At 35.8% G+C, this 25289-nt stretch overlaps 1 protein-coding gene across 3 annotated transcripts in view; it reads right to left on the bottom strand.

Moving 5' to 3' along the window:
- LOC149065303 (patronin-like) overlaps positions 1-25289 on the bottom strand; it is a 145194-nt gene continuing 119905 nt past the window's right edge. For 2 of the 3 annotated variants that reach the window (XM_089254231.1, XM_089254229.1), the window contains 5 exons: positions 23135-23233; positions 12661-12776; positions 12095-12447; positions 11340-11503; positions 1-7740 (listed from right to left, as the gene is read on the bottom strand). In XM_089254231.1, coding sequence (XP_089110357.1) covers positions 7608-7740; positions 11340-11503; positions 12095-12447; positions 12661-12776; positions 23135-23233 — 865 coding nt within the window. In that variant the 3' untranslated portion in view covers positions 1-7607. The remainder of the gene's footprint in view (positions 7741-11339; positions 11504-12094; positions 12448-12660; positions 12777-23134; positions 23234-25289) is intronic. The other variant, XM_089254230.1, reaches the window with a different exon arrangement.

Here is a 25289-nt window from a genome sequence, read left to right as displayed (position 1 = left end):
AAATTTTTTTTTTAATTTAAAAAAGTTTTTATTCACCTAATTCTTTTTGAAACAAATAATTAACACAACAATTAATAAAAGAAGAGAGAAGAAAAAATTCCGATAGGGAGGGGAGAAGAAAAACAAGCAAAGCTATTTCACATCGGGATGGGGGGGGGGGGAGAAGAAAAAGAGCCTCATTCGAAGAAATATCCAGTAAAACATTATAAAAATCACTCGTTCCACATATTTAAAAAAAACTGTTTACACATTCCTTTCATACAATATATACTACATATTATCTAGATTAAAAGAAAACGCACACACACACCTGCGTGTTATTTGTTCCGTTGTGACATGTCTTTTGTTTTTTTAGGAACTATGGCACATGTTACACATAAACTATAAATAATCAAATCAAAGAAATTCACAAATGGCATTTCTCAAAAGTTGCAATTCGTTGGGGTTCATGAATTGAAAAATAAAAACTATGGGACGATGATATCAAATTTCAGATCAATTCGGATGCAATTCTCAAATTGTGGTAACACACTTGACGTGTACTAATACAGTCGGCCCCGCTCATACTGATGAAATCCTCTGGAACCAAAATTTCTCCCATAAAGACAATGTTAAAGTTCCGAGCTTAATGTGATAATTTCTAAAATTTTTCCGCTCAGTCAAATATTAGAATACACATGACATCTGTAAATACATATCAACCACTATGTACATATTTTTATTGAACAAAGAATCAGAAATTAAGTAAAATATGTGAAGAGTTAAAATTTATGAAAAATCCAGAGTTGGTACCCGGTAATGTCAGTTATCTTCGGTGTACTTAATATTTTTTGTTCTTTGTTTACCCCATAGAGGGCGCTAACTTTTCAAATAAATTAAAAAAATATTGAAAAATCTGCACAAAAGCCATGGCTCCATGCAATGTCTTGAAATTAGGGAAAAATTAAACAAAAAGAAAGAATTTCTGTTTGTGAAGCAGATTGAACGTTTTGAATGCAATAATAATACACATAAGAAAATTCAAACTTGGAATTCTCCAAGCTCGGGTATTAAGCATTACAACGTGTATGAAATTGGGGAAGATTTGCGAAAGAACAGGAGCTCTTGATCAGAAAACAGAAGAGAAAATCCAATTTGGACTAATTTCTATTGCAGTGGTTTTATTTATTTTATGCAGAAAAGCCAAAAACGCACCAATCAACCTTGTCATGATTAGCTAAGAAGCAGAGAAAATCACCAAGATTTTGAAAACTCTGAAAATATAAAGACATATAACATGATATAATTGTCATTTCGATTCAAAATTTCATTTCCTCTCTTAGCATTGGGCAATAATTTGCTTTTTCACTGCATTTTGGCTCATATATATCACACTTTATATTCTAGCTGCCTTTGGCACTTATATTGGTGTGTTATTGTGAATATTAAACTTAAAATCTGATACTTAATTCATTCTGCTTCGATACACGTATATTTCTGTTCGGATGATACAATTATATATACAATATATTTTTCCAATATAAAATCTATACTACGATATGAAACTGATTTAATTATGTGGCGGAATCGTTGATATCCGTTTGAGCAGGGCCAACTGTATTTCTTTATCATGCAAGAAAAGCCACCCCACCTCACAAGCATGAGATGTATTCACTCACAAACTTTGAAAACTTTTGAATGTCATCCTATACTTTGAGGATATTTTGTGATTTTTTAAAAATATTTTGTGAGAACAGTTCATGTGTGTGCAACTTATTACCATGGCATCGCAATGGTCTCAAAGACTAGCCAGTGCACAATTTGGGGGGAAGGAATAATTCTTCATAGGTAAGAAAACCGCATCACATGCCAAAGAAGTTATAAAATATTGTTAATCAATGATGATGTTACAATAGATGTGATAAATCTGTTGTTATGCATACTTACCAATCATTTTAAGTTTGATAAATTCATCACTTTTACTGGCGAATATTCATAATACCCAAACAAAGGTGATAAATTTGATAAATACTGAAAAGATCACTTTCACCGGAGATTATGCATAACAATCAAGTATCTTTGGTAAATTTGATAAATACTGAAAACATTGCCACTTTTACCGGCAATTACGCATAGTAAACAAGTGATTGGTAAATTTGATAAAAACTTGAAATTTATTGAATTTATCTATGATTATGCATACCACCCTAGTGTAATTGGTGAATTTGAAAAATACAAAAAAATTCCAAATGTGAATATAGTCTGACCCCGATATAATTATAACAAATTTTATGATCATACAACGATACAATACATGTATGAATTATCATGTACAGTATATCATACAGCACAATTTATCATGTTCACAAACAACGTAACACTTGGTTATCATGCATAATTTCTAGTAAAAGTTCCCTATAATTTAGTGGAATTTATAAAATTTACCAACAACGCTTGGGTAATGTGAATAATCACGGGTAAAAGTGATTAATCTAGGGAAATTTATAAAATTTATTAAAACGCTTGGTAAGTATGCAAGTATGCCAGTTACTGTGTATAATAACCGTGTTTATCAGATTTACTGTAACAATGATAACATGTGTCCACAACGGACACATGTTAATGTGAATAATCACGGGTAAAAGTGATTAATCTAGGGAAATTTATCAAATTTATTAAAACGCTTGGTAAGTATGCATATAATAACCAGTTACTGTGTATAATAACTGTGTTTATCAGATTTACTGTAACAATGATAACATGTGTCCACAACGGACCTAGATATAATTAAATTACATTTTCTGTATGCGCTTTATGCATAAGAAATATGTAATGGTAAATTCTTGAATACATGTTTCGCAATTTTTTCGAACAATTTACTATATGAGCTTATTGAATATCTTTGATTTGGAAAAGAAGTTCAGTTCAAGGGGTAATGATCGAGTCTAAATGAAGGCGAGATGCATTTTCAACCAACCAGCAAGTTGAAAATGAAAAAAAACAAAAAAACAATTCTAGTTACATGCCTCAGATGAAGACTAAACTAATCTAGGTACCTTGCATCAAATTGTATAAAAACGGTGTTTCTCCTGAAATTGCGTTTATTTTTGAATTCTTCTTGTCAACCTTGAGATTGCACTTTTTTTTCCCTTTCCCACATTAATAACGCAACCAATTATGACAAGTGAATGTAGTAGAGAAATCCTATACCATGTTGTTCCAATGACATATTTAAAAATTGTCACATTATAATGAAATGGTCAGCGAGAATCTAATTACATGCGTAACAAACTTCTGCAAAAATTAATCATAAACATGTTATTTTAGCATGTCAAATGTAACTACATTCTTGGGACAAAACATCATGGTTATTATAATACAGTAAAATCGAACGAGCATCTTATTCATCCTTGAAGTTGAGTTTTTGTCGAGCCATTACATCAAAATAAACAGAAACTCGATATAAATCTCAGAAGGGGGGTCCTTCAACGTATGACAATGGCCTGTCAAGCTAAGTATTATGACTTGACAGCCATTTCACAAATTAAGTGTTTAATATATCTTAATGGCAATTAATATAGTTATAGAGAATATGATTAGTAAGCATGGTAGACAGCATCATGTGAAAGGTTGAAAAAAAAAAACCCTTGATATTTCCAAGGAACAGGGTGATTCTCTCGCTATCACTACTTCTTGATCGCATATGTGCGGCAGAAAACACATTCCTCTAAGCAATTTCTCACTAACTGGTACATGCAAGAATGCGTTGTGTGTATGCACGGCCCTAAAACATTCATGTTGTCAGAGCTATGCACATTTCATTTCATACTGGTGCTGCCATCTGTCTTACAAATTCTGAAGTGAAAATCAAAAATGCCTGAGCTTTCATGTTAGGTAAGTATTAGGTTGAAAACCTCTGCGGAGAGACTTTTCCAAAACCACTCTCTTACAGGAAACACTAAACCAATGGTCATCAACGCATGGCCTGCAGGTCACATTTGGCCCTCGTCTTGGCCCGCTTATCATTTTCAAAATATGGTTGAAAAAGAAAAAGTCTTGAATTAATGAAAGAAATAATCCCTGAACAAATTGATGAAAACTCAGAACTAATCAAAGAAATAATTCCAGAGCTGATGGAAAAAATAACTTGTAAATCAATAAGAGAAATTATTTCAGTCAATAAAAGAATAATCACATAATTATCGAAACAAATTATTTTAGCATACAGGTATACTGAGTATACATACTTGTATATTGAGAAAAAAATAATTTCAGAAATAGTAAACTAATAAAAATTGATAATTAATAAAAGAAATAATTTCAGAATGAATAAAAGTCTTCAATATTTTTGTCCTTTTTGACTCGGAGCCTCATTGATGCCCTTCTATTAAGATGTCACTAAATGACATGAGTTGGTGGCATGCAGGGGATTGGTGGAAAGTTTTGATCTGGTCCGCCGTGTGTCAAAAGTTGAAGACCCCTGCCCTAAACCATCGTCCAAAAAAATCTCTCTTCAAATATTCAAATAGTGTAACTGAAATACATACGCATATATCTCCAATGATGCCAAACAGCATCAAGTTGTCAGAAATATATCCATTAAATATTTTTCATATGCCTTGGTTCCACAGCCGTGGGTAGAAGAATGTCACTCCTCAAACACTAGAATGCAAGAAATTTGACTTTTAGGGTAGGGGAAAGGACTATCTCAAAACAGATTCGGCCGTCCAGATCTCTCAATCTTTAGACTTATTTCTTTGAGTCTCATTCAAGAAGGTGGTGTAAAGAATTAGCGAAATACCTTGTAAAATGGATCAAGGCAAGACAATGAAAGGTTCAAGCAATGAATAGGAATACTATCAAGATAAGTAGCTGACAATCTGAAGAAATACAATTGTACTTGGATGTGAAAAGAGACCATTTTGACATAGATCCTATAATAGGGTCTTCTACAAGACATCAAGAGAGTAAATCATTCTCTATACATATGTCGCCATCTGGTGGCCTGTCATCATTAGCTAAATGTCGTCGCCATCCTTCACATGGTGTACCATTCAGTATATATATATGCAGAGAGAGCAACAGGCCCACAACAATACAATTATTCAATCATTACACTTCACTCATAGCTAGAAAAACTGATAACAGGTGGCAGCACTGCATATAACTCTTGCATTACACAGAAAACAAACTCCACATTAGGTTCACGACATGTACACACACATTCTAACGTGTACCAACTGGCTAGAAGTGTATGGAATATGGACAAGATGCATGTGTGGTTTAGTAGTAGTAGTATATATACGCTCAAAAAGAGAAATATTGTCACTATAGCTTAGTTGGTAGAGCAATCTATCCAAATTTGGGAGACCCAGTTCGTGACCCAGTAGCGCCAGAGATGGAGTTTTTTCCAAAAATCAGTATCTCTACATAAACAGCCAATCCACCGGTATAATAAGTCCCAAATGTTCCCATAGAATGACTATCTACTTCACTTTGGATATTACGACCCTCCCAATATAACGTCCATTTTCGACTGGACAATGTGGGGGCAGTCATTATATCAAGCCTCGACTGTAACATAACTTTATAGACCATTTGAGATTCTAGCTACAGAATCACCCTGCACTATGTAATTAATATAATATGTTTTGAAAAATTAAAGCTCCAAATCAGACAAATAAAATTATGTTTAAAATAATTGTCACAAGTAATGCGTCAATGACTATTTTTTCAAGAGACATTCGTGAATTCAGGTTGGTACGCAACATTTCACAAACTTCTATGGTAGGAAAACTCTGGAGATTATCAGTTATCTAATAAGTAGAAATTTTTTCGCTTCTATCTGCATTTAAGGCGATTGGGCATCTTTCGAGAATAGTGTAACCACCATAAAAATTTGTGAAACATTTAACATGAACGTAGATCAACCAATTACAAAATTGCCAACTAAAAGCAAATAAATGTGAATTATCGTAATTTCCTGAGCATAAACCTACACGGTATCCAAACAGACTCGCAAATAGATAAGGAGCATGCAGATAGGTTTGGGACCTTCAGGTCCCGACAACAGCTGTGGGGATGCAAATTAATCACCACTCATTTGACATTACAATGGATCTTCGGATTACAAAGTGACACCGTTTCTGAGTGTTTCACCAGATGAGAAAAATTTTCAAACAGATTATGTGTTGATGAATTTACAATATGTTGTAATATGTATACCAAAGCCTCTTAGATGAGGACTGTATAGTCTGGAAAAAAATTTGGGTATTTGCATTGTCTGCCAAGCGTCACTTGATCACAACTATAAAGATAGCTATTCACTTTTTCGCACTCAGCACAAGGATGTTCAAACGAGGTAAGGGGCTGGGCCTAAGCATTTTAGGGGGTCCTCCTTTTTACCGTTCACAACAGACTGAATTTAAAAAATATATACAGTGCATACAGATACTTATTGTTTAATCTCCTGCAGGTTGTGTCAGGAAATTACGGTATATGTTTGCACAGCCACTTCCTTGACTTACAAATATGATCCATTCCAAGCACATTGCCTGTGTAAATCAAGATCATGCTAATTCTAATTTAGAACCAGAGAAAGGTTCACGACCAACCAAGATGGGTTTAGTTGAAAAACCAACCTTGTTTTAAAAATGTCAGCAAGTATAATTGGTTGACAGCGTCAAACCTTTTGGTTCATAACTTTAAAAATTTATAAGTTGAACATTTGTAAGTCAGGAAGAGTGATCGTAATTATATTCAATATCACACTCATTCAAGAAGAATAAATTAATATACAATCAAGCTCTCAATGATTATATATCATAATCAGAAATGAACTATCGCCTATAAATTTTTCTAAGTCCTCGTATGTGAAAGGAGATACTCGTTTACACTAAACTGCCGCATAATATGAACCCCCAGTAAAAAGATCTCATACACGTGCAGCAAAGAAACATCATTTCAATAATAGATTGCGTTAATTTACATGAGCCTACTTCGTAACTTTTAAAGCCTGAGGAGAATTATTTGATTCCTTTTTAAAAATACAATTTTTTTTCCAAAAGGCGCTCAGATTTTGAAATTCACGTGAAAAAAAAGAAGAAAAATACATCAAAAACACAAAAAAGGAGAAAAATAGAAGCAAAATATACATTTGTGTGTATATATATAATATATAGAACTTCACGGCACGAAAAATAGATTAAATAAAATTAAAAGGACTTTTTTCGATATAAAACATCTAAAAAAACACATTTATTATATTCAACAACAAAGAAAACGACCTGGCATGTCCCGATCAGCTTTGCACCAACATTCGCGTGAGATTTCATTTCACTTTTTTTATATTATAAAGACAGTGGAAAATGTCCGTTAAGCAAAACAAACGATTTTTTTTTAATGTTATAACACACAATCACACACATATATTAACACATATAGTCAATTTTCTTTTATATATATACACAAACATTATTTATTTATATTATTTATATATATATGAAACCACATAATTTAAGAAAGAAAGCATTAACTTGGCACAAAAAATCGATGACACACTAAGGCATAAACGGTACTTCTCATGTTTGTCATTTTTGTTTGCTTTTCCTTTCACTTTGTTTACAGTTTCAGAAAAACTCCTTCCGAGGAGGAATGACCCTCTTTCCAGCCCACAGGCTATTCGGTATCGTAAAGGCATCGATGGTGACAGTAAGATGCTTTGTTTGAACTTCGCTGAAGCACTTTCCACCTGAATTGTATCTAATGAAAGGGGGGGGGGAAATAATGAACTCATTTTTATTAAGAAATTAAATTCGTATAAAATGAAAATATCATTGAATATCAAATGATTGAACACTAATATCAAATGATTGAACACTAATATCAAATGATTGAACACTAATATCAAATGATTGAACACTAATATCAAATGATTGAACACTAATATCAAATGATTGAACACTAATATCAAATGATTGAACACTAATATCAACTGATGAAAATTCTCCATTAAACACTATTTGTCTTCTGAAATAGTGTCTGAACAATGGAAGAGGAAAATGTTTTATGAACTGTTGCTGAGTGAACTATGACTAACTATGAGTGAAGTGTTATGGTCCTACAATGGTAAATCATTCAACCATAACACTTCACTCATAGTTAGTAAAACTGGGGGCAGATGGCAGCACTACACATAACAAGCATTACACAGAAACAAACTTTACGTCAGGTTGCACTACACGTACACGCACATTCCCGCATGTACCGATTCGTTAGGGCGTTCCGCGGGGGGGGATGCACGTGTGGTGTAGCAGTAGTAGGTAGGGGCTCGGGGATCCATGATGTTCTTAAGTCAGCCACCTCGTTGGGCGGTTTGCCTGTTGTGGCGTTGTATTTGTTTGTATTGTATATGTTGGATCTGCTTTCCTGCCCCCCCCCCCCCTTCACTTTTTTCCACACAAAACTGTTTTTCATAAGATCAATTTCCAACCAGTGCTGTCTTAAGGCATGGGCCCACCCGAGCATGGCCCAGGGGCCTCAAGAGAAAAGGGACCTCAGAAAAATGAGATATGGTTGAAATTTTCGAGAATTTGCCTGGTAGGGCCTCAGAAAAATCACTTGGCCCGGGAACCCATTATGCTCTTAAGACGGCCCTGCTTCCAACTCCACTTTATACACAAAACTTCCCATTCGTGTTGAACACTTCTGCAATGGATACTTTTGCAGTTCAGCATTCAGATGCATGGAATGGAGAAAGAACTACTACTACTCAAGCACACATGCGCCTTACACACAAACCTCTATACATGCTAAAATGTGTGTTTTGAATGGTATGTGTGATGTGTGTCCTTAGCATATTACTGTATTATTGTGAGTATATTTTGCTTGTTTAATGTTCTTGCTGGTACTGCCACCTGTCTTCTATATTTTGAAGTGAAGATGACAAACGTTTGAATTTCAATGGTATGTAAATAACATTTTGAAAGTCTGACTGCTCTCTGTGGAGAAAGAACATTTGTCATCAGGGTCCTAGATCAGGGGTCTCCTACGCATGGCCCTCACAGATATTTGAAGTGTTCTGTCGATCATATAAGGAAATGACTGAAAAACATTGAAAGACAATTAAATAAAAGAAATAACAAACCAATGAAGCCCGCGTTCAACTACTATTAACACTGTTTACATTACCTTGTTTGTTAGTAACAGAAATAATTTCAGAATATTCGAAAAAATTTCAGAAATAGTGACCAAAAGAATTTCAGAATTACTGAAAGAAATAACTTCAGAAACAGACAGAAATAATTTCATAGTTTTGGAAACAAATAATTTCATAGTTTCGGAAACAAATAATTTCATAGTTTCGGAAACAAATAATTCCAAAATTAATGAAACAAATAATTTCAGAAATAGTGACAAATGATTTCAGAAATACTGACAAATGATTTCCGAAATAGTGACAAATGATTTCCGAAATAGTGACAAAAATAATTTCAGAATAAGTGACAATGATTGAAAAAAGTAATTTTGAGATATATTGAAGGAAATAATTGAAATAATTTGAAAGAAATAATTTCAGAATTAATGAAAGAAATAATGTAACAAGCAAACCATTTTAACACTTATTGCGTTAAAGAGGACAATCTTGCTCAACAACACAAAAAAGTAGAAAGCCATGTATACCTGGGACAAGAAATTACCATGGGGACAACGGAATCATTGATGAAATTAACAGAAGGATCAGGATTGGATGGAGCACTTTTGGCGAATGAATAACGCCAGGTGCTCTGCCACCGGACTTATCCTGATGCCGAGTTCTCTTCCAGCCCAGTTTCATGGCAGAGTCGATTTTTGGCAAACACTGTAATTCTGAAGAGTCACATGCTATTATGCCCAAAAAGAAAAGTTTTTAACCAGTGTGTGCTACCAGCACTGACATATGGAGCTGCAACATGGGTACTCACAAGCAAGACGATACAAAGGCTACAGACAATGCAAAGGAGCATGGAAAGGTGTATGCTAGGCATCACAAGGAGACACAGAAAAAGAATCACTTGGATAAGGAACTACACAAAGGTATATGAAATCATGGAAAGGATTAAACATTTGAAATGGAAATGGACTGGACATATTGGAAGAAGACAGCACAACAGATTGATCACAAGTATTCTAGATTGGTACCCCATTGGTGTTAAACGTCCGAGAAGGCATACTGACGCAATATGGATTGGTGAGATCAGGAAAGTGGCTGGAGTCTACTGTATGGTAAAAGCATTAGACAGAGTAAAAAATTTAGAGGAGACCTTCATCCAGCAGTCGATTGAAAATGGATGATGATGATGTGCCTAAATAATATAGGAGAATAATGGCTCTGTATGATAAATATGAGGCTTAAGGTCACTGTACAACTTTCAATCCCACTTAGTGGACATTTCAACATATCAACCTGCACATTCTACCACCTTTTAGAAATTGGTCCATCTTCTGAAATACCATGTTTGCTTACACCTGAAATGTAACAAAACATGAACAGTTCTATATTCTTTCTTTCTTTCCTTCTGAACACTACTCTGGTCTGTCACCATAGGCAATTTACTACCGAGTGAGTTGTGCTGGAAGTCTGTGTGTACCTAACAGTCTGAGTGAGTATATAGTGTTGTGTCTGATTTTTCTGTGCTGCCATCTGTATTTCAGAAGTGAAGTGAGTGAAGTGTAATGACTGAATTACATTTGTATCATTTGTAAGTCTGTTGCTCTCTGTGACAACTTTTTAATGGGGACATCGGCTCGATTCTACACTCTAGTTTTAGAAGAGAAAATTAATTTCTTAAAATATTCATTCAAAGTATTTTTAAAATCTATTTAAGCAAAACAAAACTGTGGCCAAAATGACTGCTCGAGAATTCTAGGTAGAAGTAGTTTCAGAAAATAACGGAATGACTTAAAATTTTTGTTTTTGATTCAAGAGATTCATTTAGACGAACAAGTCATGGCAGGAAATTTACAAACATAGAGTTGCAAATGACGATCAAAGTTTGAAAAGCAATCAAAATGATACTGCTCTGTAGTTCTGGTGTTAAGAAATGAAAATTTGTTCAAGCAAATTCTGAAAATCTATTGATGAAAAAAATTATTGATAGAGCAGCAACTTTGTCAGAAAACGGAATATAAATTGAAAGTGACAGAAAAAAAAGTGCTGTGCTAAATGATCGTAATGTAAACTGCTGGGGACACAATTTAGGCTAATTTTATGAGAATAATCCATACCTGTTACGTCAAAGTATGGCCAGACTTCACAGTTATACTAGACTTCCTACATTTATTTCACTCACATTTTTAAAACTGCTCTATAGATCCCTTACTTGTAAAACTTTTCCATAACTTTGTCAGCCACACCTTTTGGTCCAATACCAAACAACTTGGCCACTTCTTCTGTGTCTGGATTGTAAGAATAGATAGCCCTGAACTGGCAGCCTGCATCTCTGAAGAGTATCAAGAAATGCTTGCTATTTGACTTGTTTATTTCCTGTAAAGATATAGTGGGAAAGTATTAGTTTCCATTGCATAGAATGTATATCAAAATATTTTCCAGTGCTTTTACTCGCTTTTGTGAATAAATTCCCCTGAATTTTCCGATCAACTTTGGAAAAAATATCCCACACAATTGGAAGTTCCGCAAATGGATCGATGCAACAAATGATGCAAACTAAAATGTATTTGCAAATACTCATAGCATAGTTAGATTTTTTTTTCCAACTCAATAATTTGATTTTTAATATCTTAACACTGAAGATTAAACATAAAGAGAAAAAGTAAGCTTCCATGGCCAGCTAATCAAACCAATAAACTGTTGGAGTTGTCCCCCTCCCCCTTCCCTCCTTGCATCCGTACATTCACATTTTTCCTGTATGTGCAATTTTCCCCCTCACTTAGGAACTTTGCTTTTCTTTCCAGCACGTTGACTGCTATCATGTATTGAACCCGCTGTTTTTCTCTCTAGTAAATGTTCGTTAAACAAGACATGTATCTCTTTTCTCTCTCACGCATCTTTCCTTCAATACTCTGCCCACCCAAATAAACAGCAGACAAAATGGTAAATAAAATAATGGTTACTTACTTCTAGGACTTTCTTCTTTGTGTCAGCATTAACAGCACCCGCGAGGACAGTATTGATTGCATTTATGATGATGCCTCTGTTTGACTTTGCTGCTGGCTTAACAAACAATTTAGGTCCAGTATACTCTGCTGCTACAGCCGCGTTGGAACTGTTTGATGTGGTGTCAGAAGCTCCATCACTCGATCGAGTAGTGCCCTCAGATGGTCGTAGACCCACTTCGCAACTATAACGTGTTGGTGAGAGTTGCGCTGAGTTGCCTTGAACATTTATGGGACTTGGTCCACGATCTCGAGAGGAAGCTGATGTACTGGCACTATTCAGGGAATCCACATCAAACTCTGGTACATCCATACCTGGAGAAAATGAAATGAAATCCTAGTCTTTGAAAAAAGAAAAAAATAAGAGAAAATAACATGCAAAGGAACGAGTTATTAAAGGATAAATTATCTCACAATTATGGAAAGAGTAATATCCAATTACTTTATGTATAGCCTGCATACAAAATCGATTCTAATTGCACTAATTTTTTTCATTCAGAAATGGCTAAGAAACATCAAATTGAATACCTGATCCAATGTACTGTGATGTCCTTTTTCTTAAAATACCATCAACTGTCGAAAGTGTCGGATCAGTTGAGGTGGTTGTAATGTAAGCTGACTTTGGCCGAGGCTTTGCAGATGATCTATTTTGAAAAAGACAAGAAATAATATTGTAAAAAAATCATGTATTTCATATTATTTACATTCAATATTTATCAATTATGTATAATATTCAAATAGAAGATAATGGGCATTAGTTATTTTAAGCAAGGCTGGACAAATTTTAGGTGCCAAATCTCCATATATGGTGGTATATTTACAGGTGGGCTATAGCCCAGGACAGTGAGTTCAGAGGGGTGGCAAATCTGAGGAATGAGCAGCCAAGAAAGTTAGTAGAATGAGATAAGAGTGGCAAAATTTGTTTCAACCTCAATCAATCTGCCTCTGCCCAGGCAGCAAGTGAGTGACATAGGGAGCTTTTCAAGCATGTACATGAGTGAGCAAAAGAGTGATATAGAGCAAGCTTGTAAATGACCGAAACAGCGACCTAGAGCGCTTGCAAGCATGTAAAGGACCAAAAGAAAGACCTAACACATGTATAAATGTCTAAATGATCAAAATATTAACCTGTAAAGCAAGGAACCATATCAGTGAGTGACCAAAAGAGTAACCTAGAGTGTGTGAATGACCAAAACAGTGGCGGTGTGTGAGCATAAGAGTGACCAAAAGAGCGACTTAAACACAGGTGCGCTTGCACGAGTGGGAGGGGGACCTAAGCAGGTTATAGCAAAAGGTGATGAATTTGAGGAAAATAGCAGTCATGAAAATTAGACTAGAACATGAGAAGGGCAGCAAAATTCATGGAGCCCACAGGTGAAAAAACCATAAATGCGGCTTTGGCGACTAAAAAATATATATTGGTGCAAAAAACTTTCTTCATGTAGTTTACTAAATTGCAGGCTGAGAGCAACACCAAGTGTTTCAAATTGATAGCAGCATATATATATATATATATATATCTGTCAACAAGAAAGAGGGTCACTGTGCTCTGAAAAAGCCAAAAGAAACATTTTGGACCTTTTTCTATGCATAAAAAATATTTAACGTGTAAAACTTTTTTCTACTGCCTAGATTTTTTTTGCGATTTGTCCAGCGATTTTAAGTAGAATAAGGTCTTTTTTGAAACATCATTAAAATTCTTCCTTTTGATTTTGTCTCATCCAATGCACAAGTTCAAATGTTTCAGTTCAGTATTTCTCAAAGTGGGCGAAGACAACCTATGTCAGAGGAATGACAAGGCAAGCTGGACTTTTTAATTTCAGTGCCTATTTATGCTTTGAAGTGGTTTTTTATTTGGAAAACATCTACGAAACTATTCTAGGACGCCCTAGATGAACCATGTTCCCGGCATGGGAGCAGCAGGTGACTAAACTTTAAGAACCACTGTTTTAGGCCTCTGTCAAAAGAAAATTGTTTGATTTCCTATTCAAAATATAGGACTTGTGTATAAGCAAATTCATAGCGCCCCCCCCCCCACAACAAGAATTTTCGTGGAGCTGAAGTGCAAGAATTCTCTATTCGCTATATTGTTATTACTAGGGCTCGGATTTGTCTGTCTTTCCACATTTTTTCTACATATTTTGCTATTTTTACGTGATCTAGTATATTTTCAAATTTTAAGGCACATTTTGCATATTTCGTAATTTTTGATAAAAGTTCAATTTTTTTTCCCCCGCTCTTCAAATTCTGCTTCAGACTGGTTCTCTCGGTTCCTCTGACAAGATCTCTTTCTCCTCCTTCTTACCCATTTATTCATAAAAGCTCCAAAACATTCTCTCCCCCCCCCCCAACAAACCTGGGTCATTTACGACCATTTATTAAAGGGTCAAACTCCTGCCAAACACCAGAAATATGTGTGCCAGCTAATAATCTTGGGTTGAAATTCATGTGCAAGCACAGTGAATGTTTAGAGTGTATAATTTAGGGCAGTGGTTCCCAACCTTTCAGTCCACGTACCCCCAGCTGGCTCGGTTCCTTTCTGAATACCCCCAATCTGTTTCACCCATTACAGTTTTCAAAAAACTTCAATAAAATTTACATGTTGAATTAAATTAAATGGTCTACTTTTCATTATTCAGATTTTTTATTTTTCAAGCAAGCAAACAAATTAACACAAAGATTGGGAAAGAAATTAATGTGATGTTTGGGACTGTATTGAATTACAAAGTTTTGAAAAATTAAGCTCAAAAGAGGATAAATACAAATTCAAGTCCGGAGCGCGTTCAGTTTGCTTCTATAGTTATTTTTTATGTAAGTATACAAAGAAATCGCCCGTTCAACAAGCTCCGAGCTAACAAACGGCAACAAAGACTATATGGCTTTTCTAGAAAGGTCAACGTATTCATCACCGCGGCAAGCGCAAAAACTGACTAGTTTCACCATTCCGTCATTGAAGAGGATCTTCAGAGGGGTATCTGATGTGAACTATAACAATTTCTCCTTTTCTGGAATCGCCAATAAAGCCGGTTGAAAATAGTCTTCTTTGAAAGGATTAGATGTCCACCGATCACCCATTTCCAGCTCTGAAAAATATTTTTCAAACGAGCATTTTAATCCTTTCAAGTGGCTGACTGTTAAATTTAGCTCAGCTTGTGACAAGAAATTGTGAAGTGTTTCAAACACTTCCTAAAAAAAGGGCTACCTTGTGCCGAAGTTCAAACAGCAACGTCAGGACTTAACCCCGGGACAACCACCTAACTTCGGTGTGCAAAAGCAAAGCGTTGTGAAGGATGTAGATGTCTTCACAATTTAAACAACCTGCAGTTGGTAGGATTCACCTTGACAAAAAAAGTTGACAACCTCTACTGCTTCATCAAGAACGTTTCGCAAATTTGGAAACAACGGTTTTGATGCAGGGATCTGTCTGAATATAGTAGCGAGTCCATTTCCTTTTGTGAGCGACTTCTGCCACGACGGCCTGAGTAGCAGCCTTCCGGGGATTTTCTTCCATTGTTGTGAGCCCAATGCATTTTGACCATTGAATTCTTTTTCCAAGGAAATAATGATTAATTGCTTCAAATAAGTCTTTAACAGTTGTACGACCCCTTCAATGGGTGACAAATAAAAATATTTACTTCGAATTCTCTTTCAAGCACAGAAGATTGCTTCAAGCAATCACAAGAAGCACAGAATATTGAGCAACGTCAGTACTTTCGTCGACTTCGATAGACAAAAAATTCACAACCTTTGACGTGGCTTATGACTGAGCTCTCAATATCGTCTGACATGCCCTGTATTCTTCGAGACACCGTGTATTATTTGACAGAGGTATTAAACTCATTATCAGAGCACTTTCCTCTGCAAACAGCATCTTTTCACCAATAGTGTGATTTTTTTCTCGTCTCGCAATACGATATCTAATGTAGTTGGAGGTTTAGGTAGCTTTGGCACAATCACTTTTGGAAGATTCGAAATATGTTTTCACGTTTACAGGTGCACTGTATTTCATTTTGGTGTTTCAGTCCACTTCCGCACAGATCTAGTTTTTAGCCACTGATCCATAGCGCAAATCACGTGAGTAGTAGGTACTTGATAGAAAAGTTAACATAGAAAATTGCGGGAATAACATGCACACGCCTCAATACAAACGCCCACAACAAAAGTTAAACACAACACGAATTAATTCTTTGCTTTTACGTGCAGCCCGGCATGTGTCAACAATCAAATCTAAAACGCAGAAGAAAAGTGAGCCGAGAGGAAGGAATTCACGAATCCCAATCATAGGTTGGGCGCGGGCGGGACAAGGGAAGGCTGAACCTTCCAGCGTACACAACCCCTCTGTTATAGAAGATTTTATTGATAGGGAAGGCCAATATATTACAACTGACAATATTAGTAAAAACCTCTACCTACTTTTAAAAATTCATTTTAATGTTTTTTAATCATTTTGGTCTTTTTTTAGATGGATGGCCACCATTACCATTATCTTTTCACGTACCCCCTAACGGCCTCTCGCATATCCCCTGTTGGGAACCGCTGATTTAGGGCATGGATTTTTATGCACTACGACTACTAAACCACACATGCACCTCATCCATATTCCTCTGTTGAAGCTCTAACGAATTGGTACATGTTGGAATGTGCATGTACGTGAAGCCTGATGTGAAGTTTGTTTCTGTGTAATGCTTGTTATGCATAGTGCTGCCATCTATCACCAGTTTTTACAACTATGCGGGAAGTGCAATGATTGAATAATTTATTGCTGTAGGCCTGTTGCTCTCTGTGGCGGATTTTTATGAACTAAAAATAGATGGTAAAAAATCTTGAAATTCAGGTTTTTCACTTAATCGGCAACAACATCGAATTTTCAGAGATTAAAAATACTAGTCCTTCAACGACAAAATGTGTGGTTGTAAATAGATTAATCATCTGAATTAGTGACAGGAAACTCGTAGGAAAGTTAGCTAAAATTGGTCCATGGGGGAAATTTTTTAACGTTTGTGGCAGAGTTTGCAAGTCTTTGACAAATGACAGTTCAAAATATAGTTTAAACTGTCATGTCAAAAACCTGAAATATTGCTTTTCGATATAAAAATTCCCATTGGAAATACACACGTTACTTGCATGTAAGGTTTAAAGTGACTGTTATACAAAGAATAAATCTTTAATGATTGTAAAATAATTTTCTACTCTCTACAGAATTATTTTGGACAAAATATAAATGGTTTTTTCCTATAAAATATACAATTTGAATAAAGCACAGCATAAACACTGAAGAGAAAACTATGGAATGATTTGACATTCTCAGATTCAAGATGGTTCTTGACCTTCCGAAATTTCTTCAACTGCTTATATATGTTTGCATTGATATAAACCGTCTGCTGTACTCTTTTTACAACAGATAAGTGTTTAAAAAAGTTTATTACATCATATACGTAATGTTGATTTCTGTTATTATTAAATTATCTAGATAAACACTGAGATGCCTAAAATAATACTCTTATTGTGCATAACACTGAAATATATCTAGTGATCAAAATACACTGCTGGCCACCCAAATTGCAACACCAAGAAAGACAAGAGATATTGCAACAATATTTATTTTGTAGATAACATGTTGACCAAGCATCAAATGATTAAATTTATAGACTTCTGTGAAGTGTGGTTCCTGCAAAAATCAGTAGCCAGAGTAGCCGCCATTGTTGGAGATCACCGCTGCCACACGCCTTGGCATTGATTCAAAGAGACTTTGGATGTGTTCTTGGGGTACAGCAGACCAAGCAGCTTCCACGCGTTGCCAAAGTTGATCTGGTGTGGCAGCTGGGGATGTAATCTGGGTCAATCGTTGAGCAACCATGGACCACATGTTTTCTATCGGCGAAAGATCCGAAGAGCGAGCTGGCCAGGGAAGCAATTCAATCTGGCGATTGACGAAGAACCTTTGGACAATGCATGCCACGTGTGGTCGCGCATTATCCTGTTGAAATATGACTGTGGGCAAGCCCTGAAGGTAAGGAAGGACAACTGGCTCCAACACCTCGGAGATGTAGCGCTGGCTTTTTAAAGTACCAGCAATGCGTACTAGAGGAGTACGAGAGTGATATCCAATACCGCCCCATACCATAATACCCGGTGCAGGACCAGTGCGGCGGTGCATAACGCAGCTGTTCAGCATCCTCTCTCCACGGTGTCTCCAGACTCGAATCCGACCATCGTGGTGTTGCAGACAGAAGCGTGACTCGTCAGTAAAGACAATTTCATTCCATTGTGCCGTCCACATCCTTCTTTCATCACACCATTGGCGGCGGAGACTTCTGTGGTTCTGCGTCAAAGGTAGACGAAGCAATGGACGTCTTGCGGACAGACCACTCTGCTGTAAACGGCGTCGAATGGTACGCGCACACACTGGATGATGCGGTACAGACTGAATGTGCTGTGCTATGGTTCATGATGTGACTGAGCGATCCGTCACTGCCATACGCACAATACGCCTGTGATCACGTGAAATGGTGCACTGAGGTGGTGCGATCGAACACGTCGGTCCATCGTACCCTCCTGCATCCAGCGATCACATATCCGCATTACAGTTGTTTGGTTTCGTCCAATACGACTACCGATTTCCCTGAAAGATAATCCACAATCTCGGTAGGCCACTATCCTTCCTCTGTCGAACTCGGATACTTGATTAAAAGATGATCGCTGTTTTCTACGAGGCATAATTGATCATTTTTTTGAAAAAACCACAAGAAAAACACAATTGCCGTACTTCAAATCGTCGAAATCTCCAAGCCTTAAATAGCGCTTTGAAGTGGCGCCACAGGTGCGCGTGATGTGCGTCTGCACTGAAATTCTAATCATTTGCATATCTCACCTCCGCTAATGCATGTTGTAAATTTCATATTATTTGCATGCTTCCTTCAGGGTGTTGCATTTACGGTGGCCAGCAGTATACTAAATTGTAGAGCTAAAATGTCATTTAATTTGACAATGCTAGCTTGTATATGATGCTGAAGAAACTCCTGTAACTTACTCTTAGTCAAACATAGTCATTCTTACTTTTGCACTATGATATGGTATATTTACTAGCATTTATAATGCAATGGTTTTACAATTGAAGCTGTATTCAAACATGCAAAACAAATGCTTAAAGTATCAAGTCTGGTCAGCTCTGCTTTGTGGTTGAAAATACTCTTTAAAACTCTGAATTTAAACACCCTGAGCTAAGAAATTTTTAGGTGGAAATAAATGAGTTTAATTATAGATTAATTAACAGATACTGCATGAGAATTTTCATATGGAATAAAATTTTGGACGTATCAGAAAACTTAAAATATCAAAATAGATCATATAATCCTCAGTAATTATATAATTCTCAAAATACAAAGCCCTTTAATTTACATAAAAGTGTTTTGTTATTTAACATATCTATCAGGTTAACAAAAACTACTTGCCATCATTGACTGAGTTTATGACAGTTTTAATACCAAGTCAGTTTCTGGGGTCAAAAACATCACCCTGATGTCCTATCACAGGTATTTTGAATAAACAGCTCTATTCCGATTAGTAAATTGAGCACAAGTAATGATTAGCTTATAAAATATAATTTTATGGTTTATTTATTTATTTTCTAGACCAGTGGTCGGCAAACTCATTAGTCAACAGAGCCAAATATCAACAGTACAACGATTGAAATTTCTTTTGAGAGCCAAATTTTTTAAACTTAAACTATATAGGTAAGTACATTTTTATTGACTTAATTAAGGTACTCATAAGCTGGCCTTTGCTAAAAACGCCCCCAGTCTGATTGAGGTACATTAGCTGAGGTCAACCGCTTCCAACTCTCCCATCCACACTCGTCTTGTATATTTGTTTCGTCCATCTCCTTCCATTCATCTTCTCTATATATCCAAACCATCTCACCATACCTTTTTCAATCCTTAACACAACATCTTCTCTCACTCTATAACACTGCCTCTCTCTAAAATTACCTTAATAAACTTTACTTAATGTTTATAAAGTTATTATTTTACTTTTCTTATGGATATCTGGCTCCCTTCTCTGGGAAATGAGTGGAAGATGAGTTCGCTGTAAGCTCGTCCGACTAGATGTTAGCCGCGTCCTCCGGCCCAAGGTAGGCAGTCTTGTGGGGCAAAGGCCCCAGGAGCATTGTCTTCAGATGGTCACCCCCTGGTGGATTGCTTCAGCAGCGATGACCAATGTTGGATGCAGATGGAGAGAGGTGGCCATGAGAAGTGGTGGCCAGGAGTGTCGTCTTCAGAGGTGTGGCCCCTAGTGGATGACTCCTAGCAGTGTTGACCGATGTTGGAAGCAGATAGAGAGAGGTGGCCACGGGGGAGTCGTCATGAGAGGTGGTACGGTGGTGGTCCAGGAGCGTCGTCTACAGATGTGTGCCCCCCCCCCCCGCCCCAGTGGATCGCTTCTAGCACTGTTGACTGATGTTGGATGGAGAGAGGATGTCTCTGGAGAGCCGTCGTGAGCGGTGGTGGCCCAGGAGCATCGTCTTCTATGATCTGACAGAGTAGAGGTTGACGTTCTTAGTATGGAAAACATTGCACATTCCCCCCCCCCCTCCCCTGTTCTGAGAGGAGACTCGTCTTTTGCGTCTATTTACCCTGAGTACCTTAACTTCTTAAGGCGTGTATACACTAGCGCTCCGATCTTGCAGCGGTTCTAATCCGCTCATGGGTACACAAACTTCCTTTGTGTTCCTTTATTTCCTTCGTGTACGTTGAAAAAACGATTCCAGGTGGGTCCAGTGAAAACAGCGCAAGAATCGTTCACAATACAGTACAAATTACTGAACAACCAATTACAAATGCTTTCATTGCATGATCCGTATGCTAGTGTATATGCGCCTTTAGTTTCGACCCACATGATTGGTCGCAGAAGTGTCACGTGACAGCAGCATCAGGCTTTCAACGTGTGATATTAAAGTTACTGCAGAAAGGAAATCCGCTGTGCTGCAGTACATCAAAACCAAAAAACATAAACAAGCTCTTCAATGACTAGAGAACGAGAAAAAAATCAGGGGTTTTTTTTGTTTTCACATTAAAAAATTTCTGCGTGTGTGTTTGGTACATTAACTGTAAAAAAAATTGAAAGCTATGTTATTGATTCTCCGATACTCATAGTGGTAGAATGAAGAATTTTTGTTCATACAATAAGTAATGGTTCAAAATAGTTCAGACTGCATCAACAATTCTCATTATAATATCATAGCTACCAACTTTGAAGAATGAGAATTTGGGAGGTTGGATAAAATAAATGTAAAAGGGATTTCGTACAAAAATAAATGTAAAGGGGATCTTTTAAAACATTTTAGAGATTTTTCATTAGTTAAAGGGAAGTTTTAGTGATATTATCCCGTTGCAAAAACTGTGCTACCATGCCAGTCATTGCAAATCATGGCCAACCAGTAGGTTGAAGTCCTTGGGTTAAATTACCTCTCAAAAATCAAATCTCACAAACCAAAAAATCTCCATCGGGCCCAAAACGGGGCATATGGATACCCAAAACGGGGCATATGGATAAAGCAGATACATGCAATCATGGCAATTTTCATTTTGAAAGACCGGATTGACACTTGCTGATTGTCAAATTTTGTGTTTTCTCCCCAAAAATTAAATATTTTTTTGTGATTTGGCAAAATGGCGACAACTTGCAAAACGCTTACAAAGTAGAAGTTTTTTTTTTTCTGGTAAATTCTTGAGGAATAACTTTTTCCCTAAATGTAGGGATTTTTTACAATTACAGGCAAAATTTGGGAGATAAAAGAATTTTTTGGAAGTCTGGGAAAGAGTAGAAATTCAGGAGCCACCTGGAAAACCCAGGAGTCTTGGCACCTATGTCATATTATTTTGCTAAAAATAATGGTATGTATGTGAGATAGGAATGAAAGTTTTTTAGGACATATTTTTCGTGTTATAGGCCATATTTAGTTTTTTAAGGGCACAAATGCATTTTTTATAAGTTTCTAGGCATAAAATCCTAGCCGTAGTTATTACATTTCGTTGTTCATGATGTCTAACATTCAACGTCTTTCTCTTACACATAATGGATTTCAAAACAGTGAGAGAGAAAAAATCTATTGTGTCACTGAAAAAGTAAAAGTCATGTTTCGTGCTAATATTTCAACTGTTTCTTAGAAAAAGGTTAATAAAGACAAAAATAACATGTATTCACAAAGAATTTGCTGCTTTTGTTTTAGCATTCTTAATTTAATGTTAATTTTTGTTAGTTTTGTGACTATCATTGCATCAGGGTTTCGATGTTTAACTGCAATAATAACCTACCTAAAGATAAAACAAATCCAGTCATATACAAAATCAGCTGTATACAGACAATATCTGAGATTTGTCACATCATATAAATCATATAATTGTGAACAAATCACAAAACAGTCTACTGACTCTTTCACAGGCCCACACCTATAAAATGCTAAGCAACTTAGGCAACCTAGGCAGGTCTCAAGTTTTTCATTTGAAAGGACAGACTATAGACCTGAGATTTTGGTCTATGAGATATTGCAGAACACCCAATTTTTTGTGCGAACATCTGTAGACAATCACAGAATTGTCCATAGTGTGTTGATTTTGCCTATGAGTGAGGATGTATATGACCTTTATAAAAAAATAAATATAAATTTTCTTTTCAATGTACCTTTCAACTATACATCCTGTGAATCATTTTTTTTTAAATGAATAGCAGTTGAACCTCACTTAGATGAATTTACTCAAACACCAAGTAAATATTTCTCACATCGAACATTATCAAATTAGTGTTTTGTCAGTTAATCTGAAATATTAACTGTTTCTTTGACTTCATCTTAACGAGGTTTGACTGTAATTCATTAGTAAATATTCCAAAAGCTGCCAAATATACCCAAAAGAAAAAAGGAAAAATTGCTGAATTAATAATCAGTCACAAATATAAGAATAATAACAATAATTCCATGCTTAAGTTTATACAAATACTATTGTACCTGCCATCTTTGCGCAGAGCCATGTTGTGCCGCAGCTCTGTTAATGGTTTTGTGAACTCAGAGCAAATTCTATTGTCTCTCTTCTTGGGAGAGTAGATGCTGTAGGAATCGTGTGAAGAAAAAAAAACAGCAAAGGAAGTAAAGCAACTGCCAAGATAAACCAACACCAAATTTAACAAGGACAAAACAAACACAAAACACCAAAAAAATACAAGGATGGGAAAGCAGCATTTCACACATATGCAAATAAACTATAAAAAAAACTGCATACATTCACCAAGTCTAAAGCAGGGGGAAACCAAAACCGAAAAAAAAATGTATTAAAGCACCCAAAACAGCAGCATGTTTGGCAGTGAACAATTCAAACACCCAGCCTCCTACTAGATAAAACAATGGTAAAACTGAGTTAGATGCCGGCTATATGCCTGCACTTGACAAATAGAGAGAAGATTTTGGGACCAGTCGGATTTCTTATGAGAAAAGCTTCTTTTTTTAATGCAATAAAAGCTGTCTAAAAATTCTTCCTTATTGCTTTCCTGTTTAGGAAAGTTATTTAACTGAGTTGTTTAAAATTATACTAAATCATACTATATTCAAAATTAAGCTGTTATTTTTTTCTGTGATGGTAGACACAGTTATATGGATTTTGACATTTTTTGTTGTTCGTACTCCAATTTAATATCACACAGAATATCTAGATGTCAATACCAGTCAGGGAATGAAAAATTGATTTTTTTATTAAAATTAACGACTGCTTATTAATCAAAACAAATCTTGTTAATCATTAAGAATGCATATTTTCATATCACTTAATTGCTTTTTTTCCCCTAATTGCTCAAATTTAATTCAGCATTAATGAATAAACTACAAACAAGCTACAAGCAAAAAATATGAACACCAAAAATCTGTGATTACGTAACATGAAAGGTCATAGAGCCCAAATTAACTACATGGATTAACATTTTTTTATAGAGAAAAATGTTTTTATTCATGAGCCCCCTCCATTAAAGTGAATGAGTGGTGGCAACTCATGGTGCAGGTATCTCAATTCACTAGATGTACAACCAAAGGGCCATTCAGCATCAACTAAATAAAACAAATTCTACTGGCAAGATTTTTTCTTGTACAATTGGTGGATGTGTATCCGACTTGCTTAATGTTGCTTAATGGTTTACACACATTTTTATTCTTTCACAGATTTAATGAGTTCTGTTAAAAAAATAAAAAAACTGAAAATTTTAATATGAAACGTCCAATTATATTTATGTTAGCACAACATGTATTAGTATTTTGAATCAACAATTAGGGCATATAGTTCAAGGGGCTTTATTCACAAAAAATAATTCCACTGTTTTCTAATCAAGGGGAGGGGAGCCTTAGTGCCACATTGAAAATACTTCGTTCAGTTTAGGCAAGTGATAAGTTCAACTACCTGTATTTGTCTGTAACTTTTTTCCATGTACAAAATCTAGAAATAGAGCAGCTTTCTTTCTGCACTATATCTTGCAATTAATTTCAAGCCGATATTTGCCCCAAAGATCTCTCTCTTCTACACTTCTTTATAATCACAAACTTTGCCACATATCAGTAACATGCATACCATGCCAGGTTACATTCACTTCAATATCATTGAAGTTATGTAAAAGAAAACAAAATTTAAATTTTTTGATTCAAATCAATGAATTTAAAAAAAAAACCAAGTGATTTAAATTGTGATTTTAATCAGGATTTAAATCAAGCTAATTGAAATCAGCATACCCTGATAACAGTTTTTTAAATGCCATGGTGACTTGGCGCCTGTGATTTGCCATTCTCTAATGTAAGACAGGAAACTGCCATCTTCAATTTGGAATTATGTGAGGGAAAAAAAGTTCGGTGTCCACATTTTCCCAATACAATATTTCAATTACTTAAAGAAAATAAATGCAGGGTGATTATAGATTTATGGGACAAACTTTAAGAGGTGATATTATACGAAAAACATTTTTTGTGTTATGCATCTTAGGATTGGATAGGAGTTGGGTTTTAATTGGTTTTTGAGAACCATCAATGTCATGCTGCGCAAAAAAAATGGCAAGTGATGACTTGCAGAAAATTTCGCGTTACTCAAGTTGCATTATGAGAAAACCTACCACATTAAAACCCCCCTGCAACA

This window comes from Pholcus phalangioides, unplaced genomic scaffold (genome assembly GCF_987345545.1).
Source record: "Pholcus phalangioides strain wild (caught in Gottingen) unplaced genomic scaffold, Ppha-v1.0 ptg000040l_1, whole genome shotgun sequence".
NCBI classification, from domain to species: domain Eukaryota; kingdom Metazoa; phylum Arthropoda; class Arachnida; order Araneae; family Pholcidae; genus Pholcus; species Pholcus phalangioides.
Note: the sequence above shows the minus strand (reverse complement) of the source record. Positions and strands in the feature narration are given on the sequence as shown.